General features: G+C 44.4%; 1 protein-coding gene across 1 annotated transcript; it reads right to left on the bottom strand.

The window, feature by feature from the left end:
• Window positions 1-293: 293 nt before the first annotated feature.
• Window positions 294-25,548, bottom strand: LOC137347223 (proton-coupled zinc antiporter SLC30A2-like). Its single transcript, XM_068011465.1, has 8 exons — window positions 25,105-25,548; window positions 19,184-19,392; window positions 18,448-18,594; window positions 13,571-13,724; window positions 10,334-10,541; window positions 7,753-7,858; window positions 6,733-6,867; window positions 294-998 (listed from the first exon to the last, which is right to left on the bottom strand). Exons 1-8 carry the CDS (start codon window positions 25,173-25,175, stop codon window positions 853-855), a joined length of 1,176 nt encoding a protein of 391 aa, XP_067867566.1. The 5' UTR covers window positions 25,176-25,548; the 3' UTR covers window positions 294-852.
• Window positions 25,549-26,142: the final 594 nt, after the last annotated feature.

Raw genomic sequence — 26,142 nt, 5'->3', positions numbered from 1 at the left:
GCACAGAAGGTGGCTATTCCACCCATCATGCCTGTGCTGGCTCTTTGAAAGAGCTACCCAATTAGTCCCATTCTCCTGCTCTTTCTAGATAGCCCTGCAAAGTTTTCCCTTTCAAAGTATTTATCTGCTTCTTTTTGAAACAAGTCATTGAATCTACTTCCACCACCCTTTTAGGTGGCACATTGCAGTCCATATCTCACTGTAAACAAATTTCATGTTGCCTCAGGCTCAATTTAAGTTAAAAGAACCAATCTGACACACTTTTGAGATTACAAATTTCAAGAAGTGTTTATTTTGATTCAGCAAAAATTTACATTAAGAACCCTTGCATTAATATGCAAGGCCTGGACACAGGCCATCAATTCCAATAACACTGAATGATAAGTATATTAAAAAAAGTAAGTCTCCCATCACCAGGGTTTAGTTACATTGATGGAAAACACAAGAGGACAGATGTCAAGTCTAAAACACACATTACATCCACGAACATGGGTCTTAACAAAAAAGCTTTATTCTCTCTCCATCCCTCTCCCTAAAGACACAGACATATCAGTTGAATGCCCAAATGATAGTTATGTTCAAACATCATTTTGAAGTCTCATTTATGACTGTGCTCAATGTGGATGCATAAAAGGGCCTGACCTTTGATCTTCCAATGTACAAAAAAAAAGGTCACTGCAATTCACGCTCACCTATAATGCTTGGGCTATGGGTCAGTCAGCCAGCAGTAAGATCACTCCGCACATCATCTTGCCCCTCGCACTCATCTCATTCAGATGTGATTCCCTGAGTCATGGTCATAAGTGATGTCTCTCTGACACACACTATAGAAACTCAATGCATTGGTGAGAACTAGTCTCTGGGCTCCTGGCATTCCCTGCAATTGACCATATCATCAGAGTAATTTTCTATTTGGATAGTGATGGAGTAGAAGTCAAACTTGTTCTGGAGCATCTGGTTAGCTTCAGCCAATATAATGTGTGCATCTGCACCTTCATCTGCAAGAAACACAGCCATTAGATTACACAAATCACAAAAGCGAGCAGCCAGGTACAAGAAAACATTCAAAAGGTTAATGGAATGTTGCCCTTTATCTCAAGTGGGTGCTAAAATACAAAGAGGTGACAGTTTTTTAAAAAGCTCTGGTTAGAACACATCAAGTGTACTGCGTTTAGTTCTGAGCACCAGACCTCAGGATGGATATACTGGCCTTGGGAGGGGGTGCAATACAGATTCACCAGAATGATAGCAGGGATAAAAGGTTAAATTATGAGGCCACATTGCATAGACTAGGTTTGTATTCCCTCAAGTATAAAAGATTAAGAGATGATCTAAAAGAGGTGTTTAAGGCAGTGAAAAAGGAACTGATAGGGTAGATAGAGAGAAACTATTTCCTCTGGTGGGGGGCTGGGAGGAAGGACAAAACAAGGGGCCATAAGCTTAAAGTTAGAACTAGGCTGCTCAGGGCGATGTTAGGAAGCACTTCACACAAAAGGTAGCAGAAATCTGGAACTCCCCCAAAAAGCAGCCAAGGCTGGGATCAAGTGAAAATTTCAAAACTGAGATTAGGCAAGGGTATTAAAGTGTTACGGAATCAAGGCAGAATGGGATTAAGATACAGATCAGCCATGATCTAACTGAATGGCAAAACAGGCGAGAGAGGGGCTGAAAGTTCTCCTCCTGTTCCCATGTTCCTACATCACAACCCCATATTAGGAATAAACAATCAGTATAAACTGACTCAGAGTTGGGGGTCTCAATCATCTCATTGTGTTGCTTCATTAGGACCACTCATAGTACACAGCTCAAGATGACTTTTGTCAAGATTCTTCAGCATGTAGCCATGTTTCACAATTTTAGTCCCCTTCCTCCTCAGGTCAGTAGGTGCTGGGATATGGTTTGAAGATGCGAGGCATGTGCCAAATATTGGCATATAGCCAAGGTAAAACAGAAACTGGGCAAATGAGAGCAACACTCCCTCTCCATGGCAGGTAAAACCTGGTCATCAGATGTTTTGTGCATGCTGCAGGTCTGGCCCACACCCTGCTCTAGTCACCCAAACCATCTTCCACTTCATCTGGAGATCGAAGATGAACCATGTCCACAGGAACACAATGTACAAATCTCTAGATAAGGGTGGGGAATGGGGAAGGAAAGTGCATAACAAACCTCAGCTACATCCTGATGGCCACATCAGACTGTGCATAGACCCTCAATATGCAAACACCAAGTGCCACTAAGTGCTGAGGTTCTATCTTTCCCCAGTATTGCAAAGGATGGCTCTGGCCATGTTGCTGTGGAACACTCCATTCAGTTGGGAGAATTTGTGCAGAAAAAGCCTTCGGTCGCAAGTCCATCAGGCAGCGGTCTGCACGCAATGTCCTCAAGACCCTGCGGGAAAGGTAGATGGTGGATCCTGCCGGATGATTCCCTGAGCAGACTGTCAAAATCATTTGGCAGAATGCCTCAGTTCCAGAACTTTCAAGCAAGCACCACGATGTAGTTTGGCTGGTGGTGAGGAGGGCCCTCTCCGACAGATCCTTCATGTGCACCTGGAGTCTCAGCACCACCGCACACTGTCCTAGAGGCAGCTGCAGTGGGGAACAGACCATCACACAACTCCTTCTGGAGCTTATCTTACAAAAAAAGTCTGGAAAGAGATGCAATGGTTTTTGGTCAAGGTTCAGCCTGAGCAGCTCTGTACTGCAGGACTCCGGGCTCTAGATAGGCTAGCAAAATGGGCAGAGGTGGCAGATGGAATTTAATACAGACAAGTGTGAGGTGATGCATTTTGGCAGAAGGAATAGGGAGCAGCAATATAGACTTAATGGCACAGTTCTAAACAGTATGCAGTAACACAGAGGGACCTGGGGGTGCATGTGCACCAATCTTTGAAGGTGGTAGGATATAGAGAGTGGTTAGTAAAGCATATGGGATCTTGGACTTCATAAAGAGGCATTGAGTACAAAAGCAGAGAAGTTATGCTGAACCTTTATAAAGCTTTGGTTAGGTCCCAACTGGAGAATTGCATCCAGTTCTGGTCACTGCACTTTAGGAAGGATGTGAGGGTCCTTGAGAGGTGCAGAGGAGATTTACCAGTATGATTCCAGGGATAGGTTCTTTTAGTTATAAGATTAAGTTGCAAAAACTGGCATTGTTCTCCTTAGAACATAGGAGATTGAGGGGAGATTTAATAAAAATGTACAAAACTATGACAGGCTTAGATAAGTTAGACAAGGAAAATCTATTCATTAATGGTACAAGGACTAGGGGACACAGATTGAAGGTTTTGGACAAGCGATGCAGGGCAAATAAGAGGAAGAACTTTTTGTTTTCCGCAACAAGTGATAATGACCTGAAACTTGCTGCCCACGAGTGGTGGAAGACAATTAATGACTTCAAAAGGAAATTGGATGGTCACTTGAAGGGATTAGACTTGCAGTGCTACAGGGATAGAGCAGGGGAGTGGAACCAACTGCATAGCTCCACAGAGAGGCGGCATGGACTCGATGGGCTAAACGGCCTCCTTCTGTGCCATAAATGACAGACTCTACAGGCTGTTCTCAGGGATGCACATTGGGACATCAACTTCTGCTGGAAGACCATCAATTCAGTGAAAGATGCTCTTTGGTTTGCCCAAAACATGTTGGGCTCCAGCACAAAGTTGTCCACGAATGAATGAGTATTAGACTGACACATTCCAAAGTCCAGGATCACGTGCTGAGGGCCGCACTAAAGCTTAGGGCTATCGCCACAAAGGCTCAATAGGGAAAGGCCACAGTCCAAGGTCCTCCTGCCATAATACACTGAGGGCTGGAACCCATGTAAAACCCCTTGGGCTGTATGTACCAGAGAATGTTTGACATAAAATGTAAATGTATATTGTAAATATGACCCATAATTGCAAGTGTAGTCGAGGCACCTTGTACTGTATTGGAAGAAACTGATCTGACATTTATGTAATGTCAAATTTAACACATTTTATGGATAAAGTATATTGTTTGAAAAAAAACAAACGTCTCCTTACTAAAAGGCAGGTCTGAGAGATACTCTCCCTGCAACAGCCTATTAAAATATTGGTGTCTTATTGACTCTAGCAATGATATACCCGTGGTTGAATTATTGTAAGATAACACCTTTAATCAGTAAGGCTCAATTCAACAAATAGACCACCTAACTGCCCTACCTAAGACTCTGTATGTGTCTCCTTCCATTTATAAAATGACAGGCCCACAATTTAAACAGAGATGATTTTTTCTAACCAAGACTAGAGCATCATGGTGGTGCTGGGGAGGAGAAAGCCTGCTTTAGATGCTCAGCAGCCCCATCAGCTGGTGCTATGCTGTTCAGCGGTTGTTTGTGGCCTGTGCACAACCAAAGTTGTCACATTCGAATCATAGTAAACCATCAGCTTCATTAACACTGCCCTGACCACGGTCATATAAAACTGAAAGGAATGAGAGAGAGAAAAATCAGTACACTTTCCCCTGCATACTAATGTACAGGACAGGAAGGAAAAACTGGCTTATTGATATCTAGATACTGGACCTCACTACTACAGGGGCAGGGGTAAGATTACCAACCCTCCAGGATTGCTCTGGAGACTCCGGGAATTTAAAGGATTAATCTCCAGGACAATATTGCGAGCAACTTTGGAGAAAAATCATCGGGGCAGTAAAAAGTGTTTTTTTTTAAAAAAGAAAAAGTAGGGATCAAAGAACTTATTAAAATATCAGGCATGGGGAAAAAGGCTGTTTGATTACCTGATTGACAGTCAAGAATCGTCCAATGAAGAGTCTGTTCACTTTCTAATTGGTCGTGGGAAGGCAGGGTGCTAGAAGGCTGGGCATCAGGTGACCAATGGCGAGGGTGTGGGGGCAGGGTGGTTGAAGACAGGAGGTTATGTGAGAAAACTTCCAGGAATATATCCAGAGTTGAGTAATATGAACATATGAATTAAGAACAGGAATAGGCCATTCGGCCCCTCGAGCCTGCTCTACCATAAGATCATAGCTGATCTGATTGTGGCCTCAACTCTACTTTCTTGACTACCTGCTATAACCTTTAACTCCCTTGTCAATCAAGACTCTATCTAATCCAGCCATCTGGTCTTAAACCAGTGAGGGAGGCTGCTGATAAATGCACTTTTAAAACCATCTGGTAAACAAATTTGCATTTATATAGCACCTTGCGCAATTTCAGGGCATCCCAAAGTGCTTTATAGCAAGTGAAGTATAATTACAGTTATGTAGGCAAATATGATGGTCATTAGGGACATCCTGAAGACCAGACATGGAGTTCTTCACATTACTTTTTTAAAAAATGGTCAGAGCTGGAAATTTCCTCTGATTTAAATGGTATTGTGACTTTACCGCAAGTATGAAAGAAACTATGTGCGTGGTGCATAAATAGGGTTTCTGCCAAAGTTATGCCAGTAGAACCGCTGAAAGGAAATTCCCAGCCCTGGAGTATTTTATAATATGGACTGGATTGAACAGATACTGTTGTTGATGGGAGTATGATGTGGTCAAAGTTTCACTTTGGGCTTTCCTTTCCCCTTTTAATAGAGGTACAAAAAGAAAAAAAAAAAGTACATTTATATAGCACTTTTCACAATCTCAGGATGTCCCAGAGTGCTTTACATTTTTTTTTTTTTTTGAGTTGTAGTCACTTTTGTAATGCAGGAAATGCGGCAACCAGTTTGCACAAAGCAAGCTGCCACAAACAGCAATTTGACAATGACCAGATAATCTGTTTTAGTGACATCGGTTGAGGGATAAATATTGGCCGAGGGCACCAGGGAAAATTCCCCTGCTCTTCTGATAGCACTATGGAATCTTTTACATCCACCTGATGGCATCTCAGTTTATCATATCCAACAGTACAGCACTCACGCAGGTGGATAAGGTAGTCAAGAAGGCATACGGCATGCTTGCCTTCATCGGTCGGGGCATAGAGTATAAAAATTGGCAAGTCATGTTGCAGCTGTACAGAACCTTAGTTAGGCCACACTTAGAATATTGTGTGCAATTCTAGTCGCCACACTACCAGAAGGACGTGGAGGCTTTGGAGAGGGTACAGAGGAGGTTTACCAGGACGTTGCCTGGTCTGGAGGGCATTAGCTATGAGGAGAGGTTGGAAAAACTCGCATTTTTTTCACTGGAACGACGGAGGTGGAGGGGCGACATGATAGAGGTTTACAAAGTTATGAGCGGCGTGGACAGAGTGGATGGTCAGAAGCTTTTTCCCAGGGTGGAAGAGTCAGTTACTAGGGGACATAGGTTTAAGGTGCGAGGGGCAAAGTTTAGAGGGGATGTGCGAGGCAAGGTTTTTACACAGAGGATGGTGAGTGCCTGGAACTTGCTGCCAGGGGCGGTGGTGGAAGCAGATACGATCGCGACGTTTAAGAGACATCTTGACAAATGTATGAATAAGAAGGGAATAGAGGGATATGGGCCCCAGAAGTGCAGAAGGTGTTAGTTTCGGCAGGCATCAAGATCGGCGCAGGCTTGGAGGGCCGAATGGCCTGTTCCTGTGCTGTACTGTTCTTTCTTCTTTTTCTTCTTCTTCACAGAGTACTGCATTGGGACCGTCAGCTTGAATGATCAATTCCCTGGAGTTGAACCCACAACCTTCTGATTCAGAGGAGAATGGGATACCACTGAAACATGGCCGACAGCTGAACAAACTTACAGCAATCTCTGCCAACGAGAGAAATACACTAATACTTACTGATGGCGATGTGGACAGACAACACTGGCTGGTTCACGGTCAGTGCCCAAATGTGGAGGCTGTGCATTGCTTTCACCCCATCAATTGACAGGAGCATCTCTTTAACCTGATTAAAATCCATTCCTTTTGGAGTTCCTGGGTCAAAATACAGAGCTGAGCTTCAGTGGGAATAATGTGTGTAAGTGAACATGCATCATAGTTCCTTCAGTGCCTCACTGTTTACCCTGATCTCAAAATAAAAAACGTCCACATCTCCTGATTTCTTGTAGCTGTCTTGGTTCCTTTAGTCATGTTAAAAAGTTCTTAGAATATTTTCATTCACTGCATGGCCCAAATTCTGCCAAGACTCAAACCCTGATCTCTTATCTGAAGAGGCTGTAAAACTTCTCCCACACTCCTGGGCAGGATACAAGAAAAAAATCTTCCCACAGGAGATCCTTGGACTCCAGCATCCCTCTCACTTACCCCCACCCTCTTCAAAATCAAATGCTCCGATTGTCCAATGTTCTCTCTAACTTCTGTTTGCAGGGCATGGCCAGCTTGTTTCACTGCGCTGTCCCTTTAAGGTTGATGGACAACTGCACGTGCATGCATCTCAACAGGAATATTGCTTGGGCGTGACCTGTTCCCGATTGCTGCATGGCCACGCATTCGTGCAGCTTAGAGGGAACAATGCTATGATCCTGCCACTGCTATAAATAACTCCTTGTTGCTTTTCCACCTGCCTGCAACTTTATTGTGTTGAACTCAGACACTTACAATGTCACAAGGAGGCCATTTGTCCCACTGAATCGATGCTGTGACTCATCTACAAGAACAAGATTTCCTCTTCGCCATCACCTCAAACTTGTAAGCCCACTTACCCCTCAGCCTTCATAATCCATAGGCTTTAAAAAGCCAAGGATGGTTGGTCCCAATTTACCTCATCTTCTCCACTACTCTCTTCACCCTTTGTGGTACCCTACACCTTGATTTAAGATTTCCCTACAGCAGATAAAAATGTCAAATCTCTGCACTTGCCTTCCATTAGTACGCAGAGAACGTCTCTTAGGATGGCAATGGTGGTCCCCAGAACCAGCATAGAGAAGAGGAAGGTGCAGATTGGATCCACAAATTTATATTCAGGCTAAACACAAATCAAAAGAAAATGATTCAAATGCAGTGAGCAAGTATTCAAATCCCCCCCCCCCCCCCCCAACACAGTAGGAGATTAAAAAGGAAAGAAAAATTAAAAAGAAAAGAAAGGCCAGTTGTATGTTCAGTTGCCTCTAACCCCTTGGCTCCTGGGAATATTCAGTCCAGGCAGACAGTTGGAAATTTAAGCATGAAAAAATAACTTTTGAATGCAATAATATCAAAGCAAAATACAGCGGATGCTGGAAATCTGAAGTAAAAACAAGAAATGCTGGAAATACTCAGCAGGTCTGGCAGCATCTGTGGAGAGAGAAGCAGAGTTAACGTTTCAGGTCAGTGACCAGTGACCCTTCTTCAGAATTGGCAAATATTCGAAATGTAAAAGGTTATAAGCAAGTAAAGCGGGGGTGGGGCAAGAGATAACAAAGGAGAAGGTGTAGATAGGACAAGGTCACAGAATAGCTGACCAGAAGGTCATCGAGCAAAGGCAAACAAAATGTTAATGGTGCGTTGAAAGACAAAGCATTAGTACAGATATAGAGTGTTAACAGATGGAAAATTGAACAGCCGCAAGTACAAACATGAAAAAAAAAAACTATGGGTAAGCAAATTGAACAAACTATGAAATAAAACAAAACAAAAAGTATATAAAAAGAAAAAATAACGAAAAATAAAAAGTAAAATGGGGGGCCCGTCACGCTCTGAAATTATTGAACTTAATGTCCAGTCCGGCAGGCTGTAGTGTGCCTAATCAGTAAATGAGATGCTGTTCCTTGAGCTTGGGTTGATGTTCACGGGAACACTGCAGCAATCCCAGGACAGAGATGACAGCAGGGGGGAAGCGTTGAAATGGCAAGCAACTGGAAGCTCGGGGTCATGCTTTCAGACTGAGCGGAGGTGTTCCGCAAAGCGGTCACGCGGTCTGTTTTTGGTCTCCCCAATGTCGAGGAGACCACATTGTGAGCAGCGAATACAGTATACTACATTGAAAGAAGTACAAGTAAATCACTGCTTCACCTGAAAGGAGTGTTTGGGGCCTTGGATATTGAGGAGCGAGAGGAGGTAAATGGGCAGGTTTACACCTCCTGCGATTGCAGAGGAAGGTGCCAAGGTGGTGGGGGTAATGGAGGAGTGGACCAGAGGGTGTCACGGAGGGAACGATCCCTTCGGGACGCTGACAGGGGAAGAGAGGGGAAGATGCATTTGGTAGTGGCATCACACTGGATGTGGCGGAAATGGCGGAGGATGATCCTTTGGATGTGGAGGCTGATGGGGTGGAAAGTGAGGACAAGGGGAACCTTGTTGCAGTTCTGGGAGGGCGGGGAAGGGGCGAGGGTAAAGGTGCAGGAAATGGGCCGGACACGGTTGAGGTCCCCGTCAACCACAGTGGGGGAGAATCCTCAGTTGAGGAAAAAGGAAGACATATCAAAAGCGCTGTCATGGTAGGTTGCATCGTCAGAGCAGAGACAGAGACACTGGGAGAATGGAATGGAGTCCTTACAGTAGGCAGGGTGTGAAGAAGTGTAGTCCAGGTAGCTGTGGAAGTCGGTGGGCTTATAAATGGATATTAGTAGACAGCCTATCCCCAGAGATGGAGACAGAGAAGTCGAGAAAGGGAAGGAAAGTGTCGGAGATGGACCATGTAAAGGTGAGAGAAGGGCAGAAATTAGAAGCAAAGTTGATAAAGTTTTCCAGTTTGAATGCAAATTCATTTTAATGCAGTACACACCAAATACTTTTGCCATAACATTGGTCTAAGCACCAAGCCTTGGAATTCTCAACAACCTGGGGTTACCATTGATCTGAAACATAACTGGACCAGCTATATAAATACTATGGCTACAAGAGCAGGTCAGAGGCTGGGAATTCTTTGGCAACTCATCTCCTAACCACCCCCCCCCCAAAGCCTCACGATCATCTACAAGGCACAAGTCAGGAGCGTGATGGAATACTAACCACTTGCCTGGATGAGTGTAGAGTCATACCACTCAGGAAGCTCCACACCATCCAGGGCAAAGAAACCCACTTGATTGGTACCCCATCCACCTTAAAACATTTACTCCCTCCACCACAGGGGCACAGTGGCAGCAGTGTGTACTATATACAAGATGCACCATAGCAACTCACCAAGTCTTCTTCGACAGCACCTTCCAAACTCTACCACCGAGAAGGACAAGACAGCAAATGCATGGGAACATGACCACCTGCCCCACCCACCACCACCACCCACCACCCCCAACACCCCATTTTCTTTGAACACATTTGTTTTTGTTATAAAAATATTGAAGATGGATGGAAAGAAAAGTGTTTTTGTCTAGGCTGAGCAATTGAGGGGGCAGGAAGTGTTACAAAACCTCCAGGAATACATCCAACCAAAGTTGGCAGCCCTACCCCAAACTCACCCTCCCCTTTGCAAAGTTACCAGTAGTCCCTTTAAGAGCACATCACTGAAGTGCTGTCCCCATACCTTAAAATAGATGATATAAGCAGCAATTAGGACGCCAAAGCTTTGCAACAGGTCTCCTATGACATGGATGAAGGCGACTCGTACGCTTGGGTTCACATAGCCATCAGACCTTGACCCGTGGAGGTTGGACTCAATGTCATGTGATCTGACCTTTTCTGTACTGCCATGGCTATGGCTGTGGCCAGGCTGATGAAGAATGATGCCCATCCTGTGGGGCAGGTGGTGAATAAGAACAGGTAGAGAAAGAAATTAGAATGGATTGTATGGCAAAGTCTTAAGCTTTCAATATGCACATTAAAAATGTCAGCTATTAGGGTTCATTTCTGGCCAAGTCTATGTCTGCACTGCCAATGTTTCACTGAACTCCACAGACAGGGAGGGCTCAGGGTATGTTTATGTTCTAACTTTACTGATCTCTAACTGGGAGTGTAACAAAGGTACTATAGTTGGCCTCAGTGCCACTGGAATATGGAAGAGAAGAATTTTTTTTTAAAAATCAGGTGGAGTTTCCAATCCTGACCGTCATCCAGTGATCCTAGTGACAGCAGCTACAAAGCAGGTATACAATTTTTAAAAAAAAAATTCAATCAGATGTGGGTGTTGCCAGCAAGACCAGAATTTATTACCTTTCCGTAATTCCCCTAAGGAAGTTGGCGGCGAGCTGCCTTCTTGAACCATTGCAGTCTATCTGGTGAAGGTAGTCCCACATCCGCAGTCCTGTTAGAGAGTTCCCAGGGTTCTGACCCAGTGACAAGGAGGAAACAAAACGGAGATAGATTTCCAAGTCAGGATGGTGTGACTTGGAGGGGAACTTGTAGGTGGTGCTGTTCCCATGCACCTGCTGTCCTTGTCCTTTTGGGCAGTAGAGATCACAGGTTTGGGACATTCTGTTGAACAAGCCTTGTCGAGTTGCTGCAGTGCATTTGTAGATGGTACACACTGCATCCATGGTGTGCCAGTGGTGGAAGGAGTGAATGGTTAAAAAGTGGTGGATTGGGCAAGACCAGGCTTAGCTGTGATGCCCCACCCTCATCAAGTAACAGTCCCCCACTACACTGCCAATGCCTTGTACATGAAGGATAGCCACTTTGGAGAAGTGGTAGAGGGCTGGCAGTATTCACAGAAATGTTCACTAGCAACAGCCAGCATATTGAGGGGAATGGACAGGAGCAAACTGGAGGGGGAGAATGGATTGATGACAGTCATTCCTTACAACACCAAATCTGTTAAATGTGCTCTCATTTCACAATTTTACTTATGGCCAACAGAAGAGTTGGGATAAATGGGTCATTTTCAGGTTGTCAAACTAACTTAGTGGGGTGCCACAGGGATCAGTGCTGGGGCCACAACTATTTACAATCTATATTAATTACTTAGATGAAGGGGGCAAGTTTACTGTAGCCAAATTTGTTTACGATACAAAGATAGGTGGGAAAGCAAGTTATGAGGGCACAAAGTTTGGAAAGGGATATAGATATTAACTAAGTGGACAAAAATATGGTGGATGGAGTATAAAGTGGGAAAATGTGAGGTTATCCACTTTGGCAGGAAGAATAGAAAAGCAGCACATTATTTAAATGGAAAGACTGCAGAATGCTGCAGTACGGAGGGATCTGGCTGTCCTCAGACATGAAACACAAAAAGTTAGTATGCAGGTACAGCAAATAATTAGGAAGGCAAATGGAATGTTGACTTGCAATAAGGGGGATGGTGTAGAAAAGTAGGGAAGTCTTGCTACAATTGTACAGGGCATTGGTGAGACCACACCTAGGAATACTGCGTACAGTTTTGGTCTCCTTACTTAAAAGGAGGGATATACTTGCATTGGAGGCACTTTAGAGAAGGTTCATTAGGTTGATTCCTGGGATGAAGGGTTCGTCCAATGAGGAAAGGTTGAGCCTATACTTAGAAGCCTGTACTTCTATGAGTTTAGAAGAATGAAGGGTGATCTTATTGAAACATAAGATTCTGAGGCGGCTTGGCAGGGTTGAGAGGATGTTTTCTCTCTTGGGAGAAATCTAGAATTAGGGGGCATACTTTCAGAATAAGGGATGAGAAGGTATTTCTTCTGAGGGTCATGAATCTTTGGAATTATCTACCCCAGAGAGCTGTAGAGACAGGATCGTTGAATATATTAAAGACTGAGACAGATTCTTGAACTATAGGGGAGTCAAGGGTTGTGGAGAACAGGCAGGAAAGTGAAGTTGAGGCCAAGATCAGATCGGCCATGATATTGAATGGTGGAGCAGACTCGAGGTGCTGTATGGCCTACCCCTGCTCCTATTTCTATGTTACTCCCCCATTCCCTTCCTTCATCCCTCAGGTCAAGGATTTTCTTTAAATGGAGAAGACAAGACCACAGGTCTGTTAAAAGGTCTCTGTGATTTGACCAGTTACCAAGAAGCATGTTAATAGTTTCCCTATCTGCCCCTTTTCCCCTCCCTCCTTTTGATTGGAGCTGCCACATAACAATGCAATGGAGATCAGGAACTCAATGGGATAGTGGAGGGTGGGAGAGGGTGAAATAAAACCCAAATCATATGGTGCTCCCAATATTAAGCAGCCATTCATGTCAGTAGCTTTAAAAAGGATGTTTGGCTGGGGAGTTAGGGTACTGAAGAACTTTAGAGTACAGCCCGTCATGTCTGGGTTTGTGTCAACTTATTGAGAGAGATTGATCGCTACGATTAGTCAACAACTCTATTTACATTTTGTCACGTGACTCCCAGAATGGTAGGTGAATTCAAAGGAACTGGGAATTGCTAGACATAAAAGATTCAATGTTCCCATGGCTATTAATTCACATCACTGAGATTACTGCTAATAAGATGGTCATATGGTCACAAATGCTGGTCTGTGCCTATAGCTGATCTCAACTTCAGTGACAATAGGGTTGAAGAAATTGCTCAACACCCCTAGACTCAGACAGGAGGCAAAATTAACAGCCAGGATTCTTGCTCCTAATCCCTATCCAGTAACTCCTAGTGGAAAGCACAAATCTGGTTTGGCAGATAAAGACCAGATTGGGCTAGGCAATGATGCCTCCATGAAGAAGGAGCAGCCAGAGAATATTGACTAGGTTGACAGGAAGAATGGTCACTTGAGCAAGTTACTAAATGGTGCCTGGTGTTCAGTGAAACCGTACGGCAGCAAGGGTTAGCACCCTCATGACAAGACCAGGAAAATCCTCAAATTAAAAAGTAACAAAATGCTACTTACACACAAGCGGATACTCACACGATATTGACAGCAACAGCACATCCAGAGGTGATCAGCATGATACCACCATTAATTTCATACTGTCTAGAAACGAGTCGCTCAGCTGCCAGATACACAAGCACACCAGTCATCACCCAGATGGACAGCACAGAGATCAGGGTTCCTAGAATCTCTTCAGGACAACAGAGGAAGAGGAGGAGTTCATTTGTATAAAATAATTGGGGAGAATTTAAAAAAAACTACACAGGTAAATCTCAAATTTACAATACCATTAAATAGCTATTCCTCTCCCTGCTTACATGAATCCAAGATGCGGATATCTCCAATTTGACTAAATCTATGCTGTAATTATTGTTACAATGAAACAGTTCTGATAATAGGTCACAGACCTGAAACGTTAACTGTTTCTGTCTCCACAGATGCTGCCTGACTGGAGTATTTTAATTCTTATTTCACATTTACAGCATCCACAGTATTTTGCTTTTGTATTTCAATGCTGTAACTTGACTGAATTCAACATACCAGCATGCCTCGAGAAGCTGAGGATCGTGTTGCTGGACAAACCTCTGCAAAATGAGATTGCTGCAGTTTGAATCTATTCTTACGGATCTAAACACAATTGAGCGATCTAGATTTGCTAGCTGTGGCAAGCTATAAAGTCAAGCTTATGAGAACTACACAATGGTTTCAGACTAGAAAACCACGAGGCTACAGTTGGGACATTTGCATCTCAGATAAGGGACTATACTTGGAGAAATTCTGCAAGACAAACCTTTAAGCCTTTACAAAATTAGGAACTTCTGCAACCCCTGCAGAGATGGCATCGAGGCCCACTGGCTACAAATAAGGAGAAGAAATACCAATGAAGAACAATCGTTAAGGAAGTCTGAGACATGTATTGGGAGGCCAGCCAAGTTTTCATGTATAAAATTAGCAGTCAGAGGGCACTCGTGGCTGCTGCAGTGAGTCTGACAACTTGATCAGTTGCACAGAAAGAAGGACCTACTAGTCACCGCCACACTGATCACTTGCTGGTGCTGATAAGTATGTACGCTGATGTTTGTTTGCAATAGTTACTGATTTTAAGTAAAGAAACAAACAGTTACCCTGAAATTTTTGTCCGGAGTTGTTTGTTCCACCATGGGTCTGAACTCTTAAGTACTTGTTAGACAGAGGTAAAAGTAGTTATGAGTCTTACAATAAAAAAAAAGAGAAGCTGGAGGGTAACCAGGTAGAAATCTTTGAGATATTGAAAGGGTTTGATAGAAAAGATATTTCCACTTTTGGGGGAGACCAAAACTAAATCAGCTAGAAATACAAGATTGTCACATTGAATCCAATAGGAAATTCAGGAGAAATATCTTTACCCCAAAAGAGTTATTATAATGTGGAGCTTACTACCACAAGGAGTAACTGAGGCAAGTAGCACATATGTATTTAAGGGGAAGCTAGTTAAGTACATGAGAGAAAAAAAAATAGAAAGTTATGCTAAGAGAGGTGGGAGGAGGCTCATGTGGAGCATAAACATGGACCAATTGGCCTCTCTGTGCTGTACATTCTATGTAGGCCCTCCTGTACCTCATTAAGTGTCCATTCCTCAGATGTGAGCCTGGAGAGTAGGCTTTTAAATAGCGGAGTGTCTCCTGACAAGGCACAGCGATTGCTGACATTAGGGCATCTGAATATTTGGCATCTTGCCAGTATGAATCCGTGCACGTGCACGGCGACGTCAAATATAACGACGTCAGAGTGCTGCCTCGCCTCTCAATGGCCTCTGCATGCCGCCCACCCGCAACCCTCCCCCCCACCACCCCACCACCCCAAAATAGTACCCCACTCCCTCCCGCAATTGCCGCTTCTCTTCCCTGCTCCAGTCTGCTCACTGCTTGCTTCTTGCCTCAACTTCCCCCTCCACCCCACCACTCTCACCCTGCTCAGCACCCTGAATGTGGCAGCGATCATGGGATGAAGCTGGGTACTGTGGGGGGCGGGGAGAGGGAAATGGAGGCTGTGATGGCAGCCATTGAGGGGCAAGAATTGGGGGGGGGGGGGGGGGGGGGGTTCAATTCGTTAGCCATTCTTGTGTGTCAAATTGAGCAGCACCATTTTAATTTCTGGCAGTTGCCTGAGCCGTTGCAGACAGTGAAGTTTCAGTTGATGAGGCTGCATTTGTGCAGGCGCCAGTACTGCACCACTTAGTGGTTGTGTGTCAAATGTAACCTTTAAACAATGGAATAGTAACACAAGGAGCAGGAGGAGGCCATTCAACCTATTATGCCAGCTACAACATTCAATTAAATCAAAAGGAGTTTGCGGTGCAGATCGACCATTTTCCCCACTTTGCACCATATCCCTCGACACCCAACATAAATCCATCTTCCCCAAACATCCACGTCCTTTCCAACAGAAACCATTAGATAGCGATTAGAAGAAAATCTGACCATCTTCACCATGCCCCACTCTTGAGGGTGTCCCAATCCAAACACTGAAGCAAGTCACAGGCTAACTGCTGACAGATGGAAAAGCTTAGCGCATTTAATAACCAAGGCATCAGCTAAGCTGAAGGTCTTGGATATTCCTGCGAGAGATAACAATCCTGAATGTAACTGTACTTGGGACACAATAGCTAGTCACCATCCCCTCAGCATTTCCAAATGCAGGTTGGGTAAACATGCAATTTGGATTCAGTCCCTTCTCCCATTAAGCAACTACTTATTTCTAGGAAAAAAGTGTCAGTGCATACAAGAAGTGCAAAATGATCAATTATGGACAAAGATTGAAGACTTATATAAAACGATTATCTTGTTTTTAAAAACAAAAACAGGTCCATTTTTAAAAAGTGAACAATGTGCCAAAATGGTCACTGAAGGAAAAGGACTTGGCCTTTGTATATGCAAACTGTGACGGGGACAAAAGGAAAATCTTCAAAGCCAAGAAGTATCAATTGCACCCATCCTACATCCCTCCTGAAATATTCCCAATGTGAAGCAGCCACATCCTATTCCATTGACTATCACAACAGGGAAGAAAATGCCTGTTTTTCCAGCAGAGGTATGATGTAACACATCTTTACCTTAAAAAGCAGCTGAGAGAGAAACACTCAAAGCAGCACCCAAGAAGCTTGTTCCCAGCAAAGCAGACAGGGCATGCTCTGCTGTAGAATTCTACACCTACACTTTATAAAAGTAGTGAACTCGAAGTGATCCATTGTCTTCAACTGAACTTTCAACCAAGAGAGAAATCTACAAACACCTCAGGCCTGCAACTAATGAGAGAGAATGAATGAGTGGATGTGGTTGCAACAATTTCAGGTTAAGGCATATTGATCACTAAATTATTGATTTTCTGTTTTAAACCTAAAAAAAAAAAATCTAAAATCACTGTCAGTTTACGTGACAAATAAAACTCGAATAACGAAACACTTGCTGCGGTCAGGTGGGAGTTGAACAGTGGGAACCATCCAAACCTCATGAACTGCTGTAACAAAGGGGAAATATCAAAACAGCGTGGAGCGCCAAACCACAGCGCTATAGGGAGCTGGGATGCAAGTCCATAACAAGGCTATGGTGGGGTTATTTTGGGGAGAGGACAAATGGAATCCACGGTCCTCCCCACAAGAGAGAGGCAAAAGGATCTGTAACAACATAGGCAAAGTGAGCTCTGCTCCCAGACTGCAAACTAAAAAACAGACACGTGCAACTGTGCTGTATAACTCTATGACTCTAACGGGACTTATCTGGAGGCACTAAAACCATAATAGTGTCCCCTGCCTATACAAGTAGGACTTAATACACTCAGGAGCAAAATTGGTCTTTAAAACAAAAAGTGACTTCTGACAATGCAGCGACCCGCCAACATCAGAGTGCTCCAAGATGCGCACATGTGCAAATGGTCTCCTGCTCTCAGTGAGATACTGCGCATGTGCAACCTATGTCCTGCCAGGACTAATTGGTGCATGCATGGAAAAACATCATTGCGCAACACCATAGTCATCAAGCAGCTGAATGAGGCACTTTGAGGCTGGAGCTCGATCCCCACCAGCTACTCTCTCCCGCCTCACTGCTGCTCTCGGCCACTCGCTTCAGGCCTTGACATTTACGCCCCCTCCTTCTCCTCCTCTCACTCCAGACCTCGCCCCTGCTCCCCCACTCCCCTCGGCCAATTGTTCCCCACTCCTGGCACCACCCCCGCTGCTTTCCTCCTCTCAGCCACTCGCTCCTACATCACTCTGTCATGCCTCACGGCCAGTGACATTTCAATGGAAGAGGCTGCATTTGCATATGCGCTAGTACTATGCCACCTAGTGGTTGCGTTGTCAACAAATGCAGCCCTTAGGATTCACAAACACTTCCCCACCATTCATTCATGCTAAGGTCAAGCTGTTAACCATTAACAGCTTCTCTAGATTCATCTCATTTCTTTACTAGTCCCATCATCATCCCTTTGGTCATTTAATCTGTCCTGCCTTCCATCCTATAGCTGACATTTCTTTTTGTTCTTTCCTGTTCTCTTACCTGCCACCCTTTCCCCACCTTCGTACTTATTTCAGGCTTGTTACATCTCTAACAACCTCCAGTTCTGACAGAAGGTCATCAACCTGAAACATTAACCGTTTCTCCCTTTCTTTCCACAGATGCCATCTGATCTGTTGAGTTTCGAGCATTTTCTGCTTTTATTTCAAACTTCCAACATACAAAATATTTTGCCTTTGAATTAATAACCACAGGCCATATTGTCCCAGAGTAATCACAACCATTTTTGAAAGAAAAAGCAGAGGTTGGAATGCGTTACAAGTTGATTGACTCAGATGAACTCAAACAAAAGGAATATACAACCAGTCACATTGATGACATGGCTCTCACCACACCTAGATACAATGCCAGATCTGGTCTCACCTGAACGATACCAGCCAAAGTTCATGGTTTTAGTTGCAGGCCGAGAAGAAATCCACAGCGAGAACAAGCTGACGAGCATGGTGGCAAAATCCGTTAAGAGGTGAGCAGCATCAGTCATGATAGCCAGACTCTGAGCCAAATATCCCCCTGAATGAGGAAGATGAACGGTTGGCAAGGATCAGAACATGGGATTTCAATATTTAGAGTCATAGAGAGATACAGCACTGAAATAGGCCCTTCGGCCCACCGAGTCTCACAGTTCTAGTGACCCAGGTTCGGTTCTGGGTAGTGCCTGTGCAGAGTTTGCAAGTTCTCCCTGTGACCGCGTGGGTTGATAGGTAAATTGGCCATTGTAAAAAATTGCCCCTAGTGTAGGTAGGTGGTAGGAGAATTGAGGGAAGGTGGGGATGTGAGAGGGAAAAATGGGATTAATGTAGGATTAGTATAAATGGGTGGTTGATGGTCAGCACAGACTCGGTGGGCTGAAGGTCCTGTTTCGGTGTTGTATCTCTCTATGACTATTTGTGCTATTTATTAATTTCTCAACCAACAGCACTATAATAGATCTGGTCATTATTGCGTTGCTGTTTGAGAGCTTGCTATGCACAAATTGTCTGCCACATTTTCTGCAACAGTGACTATACATCAAAATAGTATTTAATTAGCTATTAAGTACTTTGGCACATCCAGAGGTTGCAAATTGTGCTATATAATCACAAGTCATTTCCTTCCTTACCTATCACTTCCCCAATTATAAAGACCAAGCAGACAGCAGAAGCGAGATACAGCCGCCGACGGGCATTCTTTTTATCCACTTCCTTATGGTCTCCAGATGATTGGCTGGAATGACAGTGATGAGGCTCCAGCTGACCCGGGACAGGGTCCACACGGTTCTGACTGCCATACAACTCATTTGAAAAGGTTTCAATGTGCTCCAGGGAAGAGCTATAAAGAAAAAAAAAAAAGATTTTTTAAAGTATAATTAGACACAGAAACAGGCAGCAGGTCATCCAACCCATCAAATCCATCCAGCCATTATGCTGTACTTTTTAAACCCAATTCCCTGCTCTTTCTCCATATCCTGCAACACCCTTACTTCCAAATAAGGGTCCATCTCTCAAATACTCCAATTGATCTTGCAAATATGGTCCTCTGGACCAACGTGTTCCAGATTTTTCAAATTCACTCTTCCTTTTGAAAGGGGTCCATTAGTGTCCAGAAGCCTCAGGCTATAGGTCACTTTAAGGGTGGAAATCAGGCTCCAATGCCAAATGAGCCCGATTGCCATTATAGGACAGAATTGGTTGCATTAGTTTAGAGCTTGTGCATTACTCACCCTGGCCAGTTCTAAGGGCAATGAGAAGGCAAATGTCCAAATTATTTTTTGCAGCAACCTGCCTTGCTGATTCTGCCCCCCCCCCCACTCCCTACCCCAATCTCCCATTAGCCCAATCACAAGGCCTTGATCTTATGAGCTGCATTGGGAACGTCCCACAGTTTCCCAGCCAGATGTAAATTATCAGGACCTCTGGCTGCCCGTTCTCGCCATACAATCAGCACGCTCTGCGGGTTGATTGGAAGACGGTCATAATTTACCCCATTGGTTCACTTCAGGGTGTTGAGATCATATCTAACTCATTCGAGACCACAACACTCTTGAGCTGTGGCTGAATGTGTAGCACTCTCACCAGAGTCAGAAGGTTGTAGGTCAAACCTCACTCAAGACTCGAGCACTCAATCCAGTACATTGTCAGAGGTGTCGTCCTTCAGATGAGAGGTTAAACCAAGGTCCAGCCTGCCCTCTTGGACGGACTTCAAAAGATCCCATTGCACTAATTTGAAGCACAGCAGAGAAGTTCACCCTGTTGTCCGAGGCAATGTTGATCTTACAATCAATGCCACTAAAACAGATTATCTCTTCATTATCGCATTGCTGTTGGTGGGATCTTGCTGAGTGTAGATTGTTGTGATGCAAGAAACATGACAGCCAGTAACCACACTTCAAAATTACTTCATTGGCTGTAAATCACTTTGGGATGCCAGGATGTCATGCAAGGTGCGAAATAAATATGCAGATCTTTTCATTCTTTTACCTCCCGCCTATCCAGCTACAAGTTTTTTAAATTAATTATCGCCTGAACTCTGCTTCCTGATTTAGTTTGCTTCCTCTCCCATGGAGGGGAATGGCAGGGTTGCTTCAACCTTGAGAGTGCACCTACTGTGCTATGTGGGAGCTCTAGGATGCTTCCTGTATCCTGGAGAACCACTTATGCAGGAAGTGTTATCAATTGAAGCAGCTTGAGTTCTGTGTTTTGGAACATGAGTGGCAGCTGGCAGCACTGAAGTGCATTGATGATGAGAGCTACACGGATAGCACATTTACAGATGTGGTCACCCCACAGCTTAAGAGTATGCAGGGAGAGAGGGAATGGGTGACCACCAGACAGTCAAAAAGAATCAGGCAGGTAGCACAGGAGACCCCAAGTGCATCTCACTCTCCAACAGGTATTCGGTTCTGAATACTGAGGAACGTGATGCTTCATCTGGGGAGCACAGCCAGAGCCAAGTCCATGGCACCGTGGGTGGCTCAGCTGCACGGTGTTGGGTTTTTTTTTTTATAAATGGGGAAGACTGGAAGAGCCATAGTGATAGGGGATTCGATAGTCGGGGGAACAGACAGGCTTTTCTGTGGCCGCAGACGTGAATCCATGGTGCATTGTCTCCCTGGTGTCAGGGTCAAGGATGTCACTGAGCGGCTGCAAAGCATCCTGAAGGGGGAGGGTGAACAGCCAGCAGTTGTGGTCCACATCGGAACCAACGATATAGGTAAAAAGAGGGATGTGGTCTTGCAGTGAGAATTTAGGGACCTAGGTAAGAAATTAGCAAGCAGGACCTCAAAAGTAGTAATCTCCAGATTACTCCCAGTGCCACGCGCAAGTGAGTATAGAAATAGAAGGATAAGACAGATGAATGCGTGGCTGGAAAGATGGTGCAGGAGGGAGGGCTTCAGATTCCTGGGACATTGGGACCAGCTCTGGGGGAGATGGGACCTGTACAGGCCAGACGGGTTGCGCCAGAACAGAGCCGGGACTGAGTTCCATGTGGGAAATTTTGCTTGCGCTGTTGGGGAGGGTTTAAAATTAGTTTGGCAGGGGGATGGGGACCTGAGGGTAGACTCAGCTGGGACAAAAATCAGAAGTTAAAATAGAAGGCAGAAAATTAATGGACGAGTCTGGAAGACAGAGGAAATGAGGGTTAGAAAAAAAAAAGTTTGGCAGTGCTCAAGGGTATTCATTTCAATGAAAGGAGTATAGCAAATAAAGCAGATGAGCTGAGGGCACAGATAGACACATGGCAGTATGATATAGCTATTACAGAAACATGGCTTAAGGAGGGACAGGAATGGTAGCTCAACGTTCCTGGTTACAGGGTTTTCAGACACGATAGGGAGGGGGATAAGAAAGGAGGGGGAATGGCAATTTTGGTCAAGGAAACTATTACAGCTGTGAGGACGGATGATATGTTGGAAGGTTCATCAAATGAAGCCATATGGATTGAGCTAAGGAACAAAAGGAGCAATCACATTACTGGGAGTGTACTATAGACCCCCAAACAAACAGTCAGAGGGAGATAGAAGAGCAGGTATGTGGGAAAATCTGAGAAGTGCAAGAAAAGGGCAGTAATAGCAGGGGATTTTAATTACCCCAATATTAACTGGGATAGTTCTAGTGTGAAAGGAATTGAGGGAGCAGAATTCGAGGTGTATTCAGGGGAACTTTTATCCCGTGTGTAGCAAGTCCAACAAGACAGGGTGCAGTTTTAGACTTAGTTTTAGGAAATGAAGATGGGCAGGTGGAAGGAGTGGCAGTAAGAGCGCATTTTGCTGGTAGTGATCATAATTCAGTCAGTTTTAACATAATTATGGAAAAGGACAGAGATAGGAGTTAGAGTTCTCAATTGGGGCAAGGCCAATTTTACTAAACTGAGGAGTGATTTAGCGAAAGCAGACTGGAAACAGCTACTTGAAGGTAAATCAGTGTCAGAACAGTGGGAGGCAAAGGGGAGATTCAAGGGGTTCAGGGTAAACAAGTTCCCACAAAGAAAAAGGGCGAGGCAGCCAAATCTAGAGCCCCATGGATGTCAAGGAGCCTACAGGGTAAGATAAGACAGAAAATAAAAGCTTATGTTCGACACTGAGAACTCAATACTACAGAAAGCCGAGAGGAGTATAGAAAGTGGAGGGGTGAAATCAAAAAGGAAATTAGGAAAGCAAAGAGGGGCATGAAAGAATATTGGCAAGCAAAATCAAGGTGAACCCAAAGATGTTTATCAATACACTAAGAGTAAGAGGATAACTAAGGAGAGAGTAGGGCCCATAAAAGATCAAAAAGGTAATCTGTGCAGGAGCTGAAGATATTGGTATGGTTCTTAATGAATACTTCGCGTCTGTCTTCACAAAAAAAGAGGGGGGTGATGCAGATATTGTAGTTAAGGAGGAGGAGTGTGAAGTATTGATGTGATAAACATAGGGAGAGAGAGGAAGTACTAATGGGATTAGCATCCTGGAAAGTTGATAAATCACCAGGGCCAAATGAAATGTATCCTTGGCTGTTAAAAGCAGCAAGAAAGGAAATAGCAGAGGGTCTGACCATCATTTTCCAGTCCTCACTGGATACATGTGTGGTGCCGGAGGATTAGAGAATTGGTAATGTTGTACCTCTGTTTAAAAAGGGAGCGATGGATTGACCAAATAATTACGGGCGAGTCAGTCTAACCACAGTAGTGAGCAAATTATTGGAATCTATTCTGAGAGACAGGATAAACTGTCACTTAGAAAGGCACAGGTTAATCAAGGATAGTCAGCATGGATTTGTTAAGGGAAGATCTTGTTTGACCAACTTGTTCAAATTTTTTGAAGTAGAAACAAGGTAGATAGATGAGGGCAGTGCAGTTGATGTGGTCTACATGGATTTCAGCAAGGCCTTTGACAAGGTCGCACATGGCAGACAGGTTAAAAAATAAAATCCCATGGGATCCAGGGAAATGCTACAAGGTGGATACAAAACTGGCTCAGTGGCAGGAAACAAAGGGTAATTATTGATGGCTGTTTTAGTAACTGGAGGGCTGTTTCTAGTGGCATTCCATAGGGTTCAGTACTGAGTCCCCTGCTTCTTGTGGTGTACATTAAAAATTTGAACGTAAACTTAGGGGGCATGATCAAGAAGTTTGCGGACGACACAAAGATTGGCTGTGTGGTAGATAGCAAGGAGGATAGCTGCAGGAAGATATTGATGGTCTGGTCAGATGGGCAAAAAAGTGGCAAATGGAATTCAACTTGGAGAAGTGTGAGGTGATGCATTTGGGGACGTCAAACAAGGCAAAGGAATACACAATTAATGGGAAAATACTGAGAAGTGTAGAGGAAGTAAGGGACCTTGGAGTGAACGTCCACAGATCCCTGAAGGTAGCAGGGCAGGTTGATAAAGGTGGTTAAGAAGGCATATGGAATCCTTTCCTTTATTAGCCGAGGTATAGAATACAAGAGCCGGGAGGTTATGCTGGAACGGTATAACTTATTGGTTAGGCCACAATTTGAGTACTGTGTGCAGTTCTGGTCACCTCATTACAGAAAGGATGTAATTGCATGAGAGAGGGTACTGAGGAGATTTACGAGGATGCTAACAGGACTGGAAAAATGCAGTTAAGAGGAAAGATTGGATAGGCTGGGGTTGTTCTCCTTGGAACAGAGAAGGCTGAGGGTAGATCTGATTGAAATGTACAAAATTTTGAGGTGCCTGGATAGAGTGGAGGTGAAGGGCCTATTCACGCTAGCAGAGAGCTCAGTGACAGGGGGGCATAGATTTAAAGTGATTGGTAGAAAAGTTAGAGGGGAGATGAGGAAAACCTTTTCACCCAGAGGGAGGTGATGGTCTGGAACTCACTGCCTGAAAGGATAGTTGAGACAGAGACCCTCAACTTATTCAAAAGGAGTCTGGATATGCACTTCAAGTGCTGTAAGCTGCAAGGCTATGAACCAAATGCTGGAAAGTGGAATTAAAATAGGCAGATCTTTTTTCAGCCGGCACAGACATGATGGGCCAAGTGGTCTCTTTCTATGCCTTAAATTTATGATTTTTTTTTTTGCTGATTTCTTCCTTTCCCCTCAAACCACCCCTACAAGGCACCCATTTTTCTTGGGTTTGGTTCTTCAAGTGTCACTATGTTCTTCAAGTGTCACTATATGTGCTTCACCCAAACCACCATTCTTCAGTGATATGAAACTATATGACTGCAAGAGGCATCACATATGATTTTGTACCTGCCCAACAGCTGTTTACAGATACACACACTTTCAATATGGATATCTCGAGATCAATCTTCTCTAACTTAACAACGCCAAGATCAATTGTAACGTCCCTACACAGCCCTGGACCATTACTGAGCAGACCAGGGTTTGAATCTCGGGCAATCCGGGTTAGATTCGATCACGCACCAAGCAGTGAAAAAGGGTCAGAGTAAACTTTTCAGAAAGACATTAAAGGGATGTTGTGGAAAGTCATTTTGAAGGGTTGCCGGAGGGGAGGGCTCGGTTGTTGCAGTTTGGGAAAGGAAGGGGGAAAAGGTGCTTCAGAATACCTCCCGTCCATCAGCACTCACCTGGCGGAGGGGCACCTTCCGGGGTGTATCGACTCCTTCACAATGGGCAAAGTCTCTTCCTTTTCACCCATTTTTCAATTTAAAATTCTTCAGTAGGAGACGTCTTGAGGGTGGGGAAATCCTGAATCCAACTCGCAACAGCTCCCAAAACCAGAAATCTTCTCTTGAAGGAGTTACAAAGTTCGCACGGAGAAGAAAAAATAATCAGGAGACAAGGACGCGTGATCTGGGTTGTTTAGGAGCGTGTGGAAGAGTTAAACTCAATTTTCTTCACTTCGCGTGCAATAGAAACCCATTCGCAGACTATTTTGAAACAATTTAAACCGAAAGTAGGGGGCGGGGTGTTTAAATACCACAATTAGTCTGGAGACTGAGATCATGCGAATAGTCGGGTTCCAACATAGTAGGTGTGAAATTTGCATTGAAACTAACACGCCTGCTCTGAACTCTGTCAGATTGGGGAGTGCTGGGAAAAGGGCAGGAAATTAATTAATGCTGCTTCTTTTGCATTGAATCACCAAGTGTTTGTGTGGATGCAGGAGACAGAGTTTTGGATGAGCTTATATTTGTTAAGGGTGGAAGGCACGCCAAGAGAGCATTGTATTCGTCTTATATTAGTCAAGTGTAGTGGAGAGAGAAGCAGAGTTAACGTTTCAGGTCTGTGACCTTTCATCAGAACGGGTTAACTCTACTTCTGTCTCCACAGATGCTGCCAGACCTGCTGAGTACGAAGAACAATACTGCACAGGAACAGGCCATTCGGCCCTCCAAGCCTGCGCCGATCTTGATGCCTGTCTAAACTAAAACCTTCTGCACTTCCGGGGACCGTATCCCTCTATTCCCATCCTATTCATGTATTTGTCAAGATGCCTCTTAAACGTCGCTATCGTACCTGCTTCCACCACCTCCCCCGGCAGCAAGTTCCAGGCACACACCACCCTCTGTGTAAAGAACTTGCCTCGCACATCCCCTCTAAACTTTGCCCCTCTCACCTTAAACCTATGTCCCCTAGTAACTGACTCTTCCACCCTGGGAAAA

This window comes from Heterodontus francisci, chromosome 31 (assembly GCF_036365525.1).
Source record: "Heterodontus francisci isolate sHetFra1 chromosome 31, sHetFra1.hap1, whole genome shotgun sequence".
Classification (NCBI taxonomy): Eukaryota; Metazoa; Chordata; class Chondrichthyes; order Heterodontiformes; family Heterodontidae; genus Heterodontus; species Heterodontus francisci.
The sequence above is the reverse complement of the archived record's forward strand: the minus strand, read 5'-3'. Positions and strand labels throughout refer to the sequence as shown.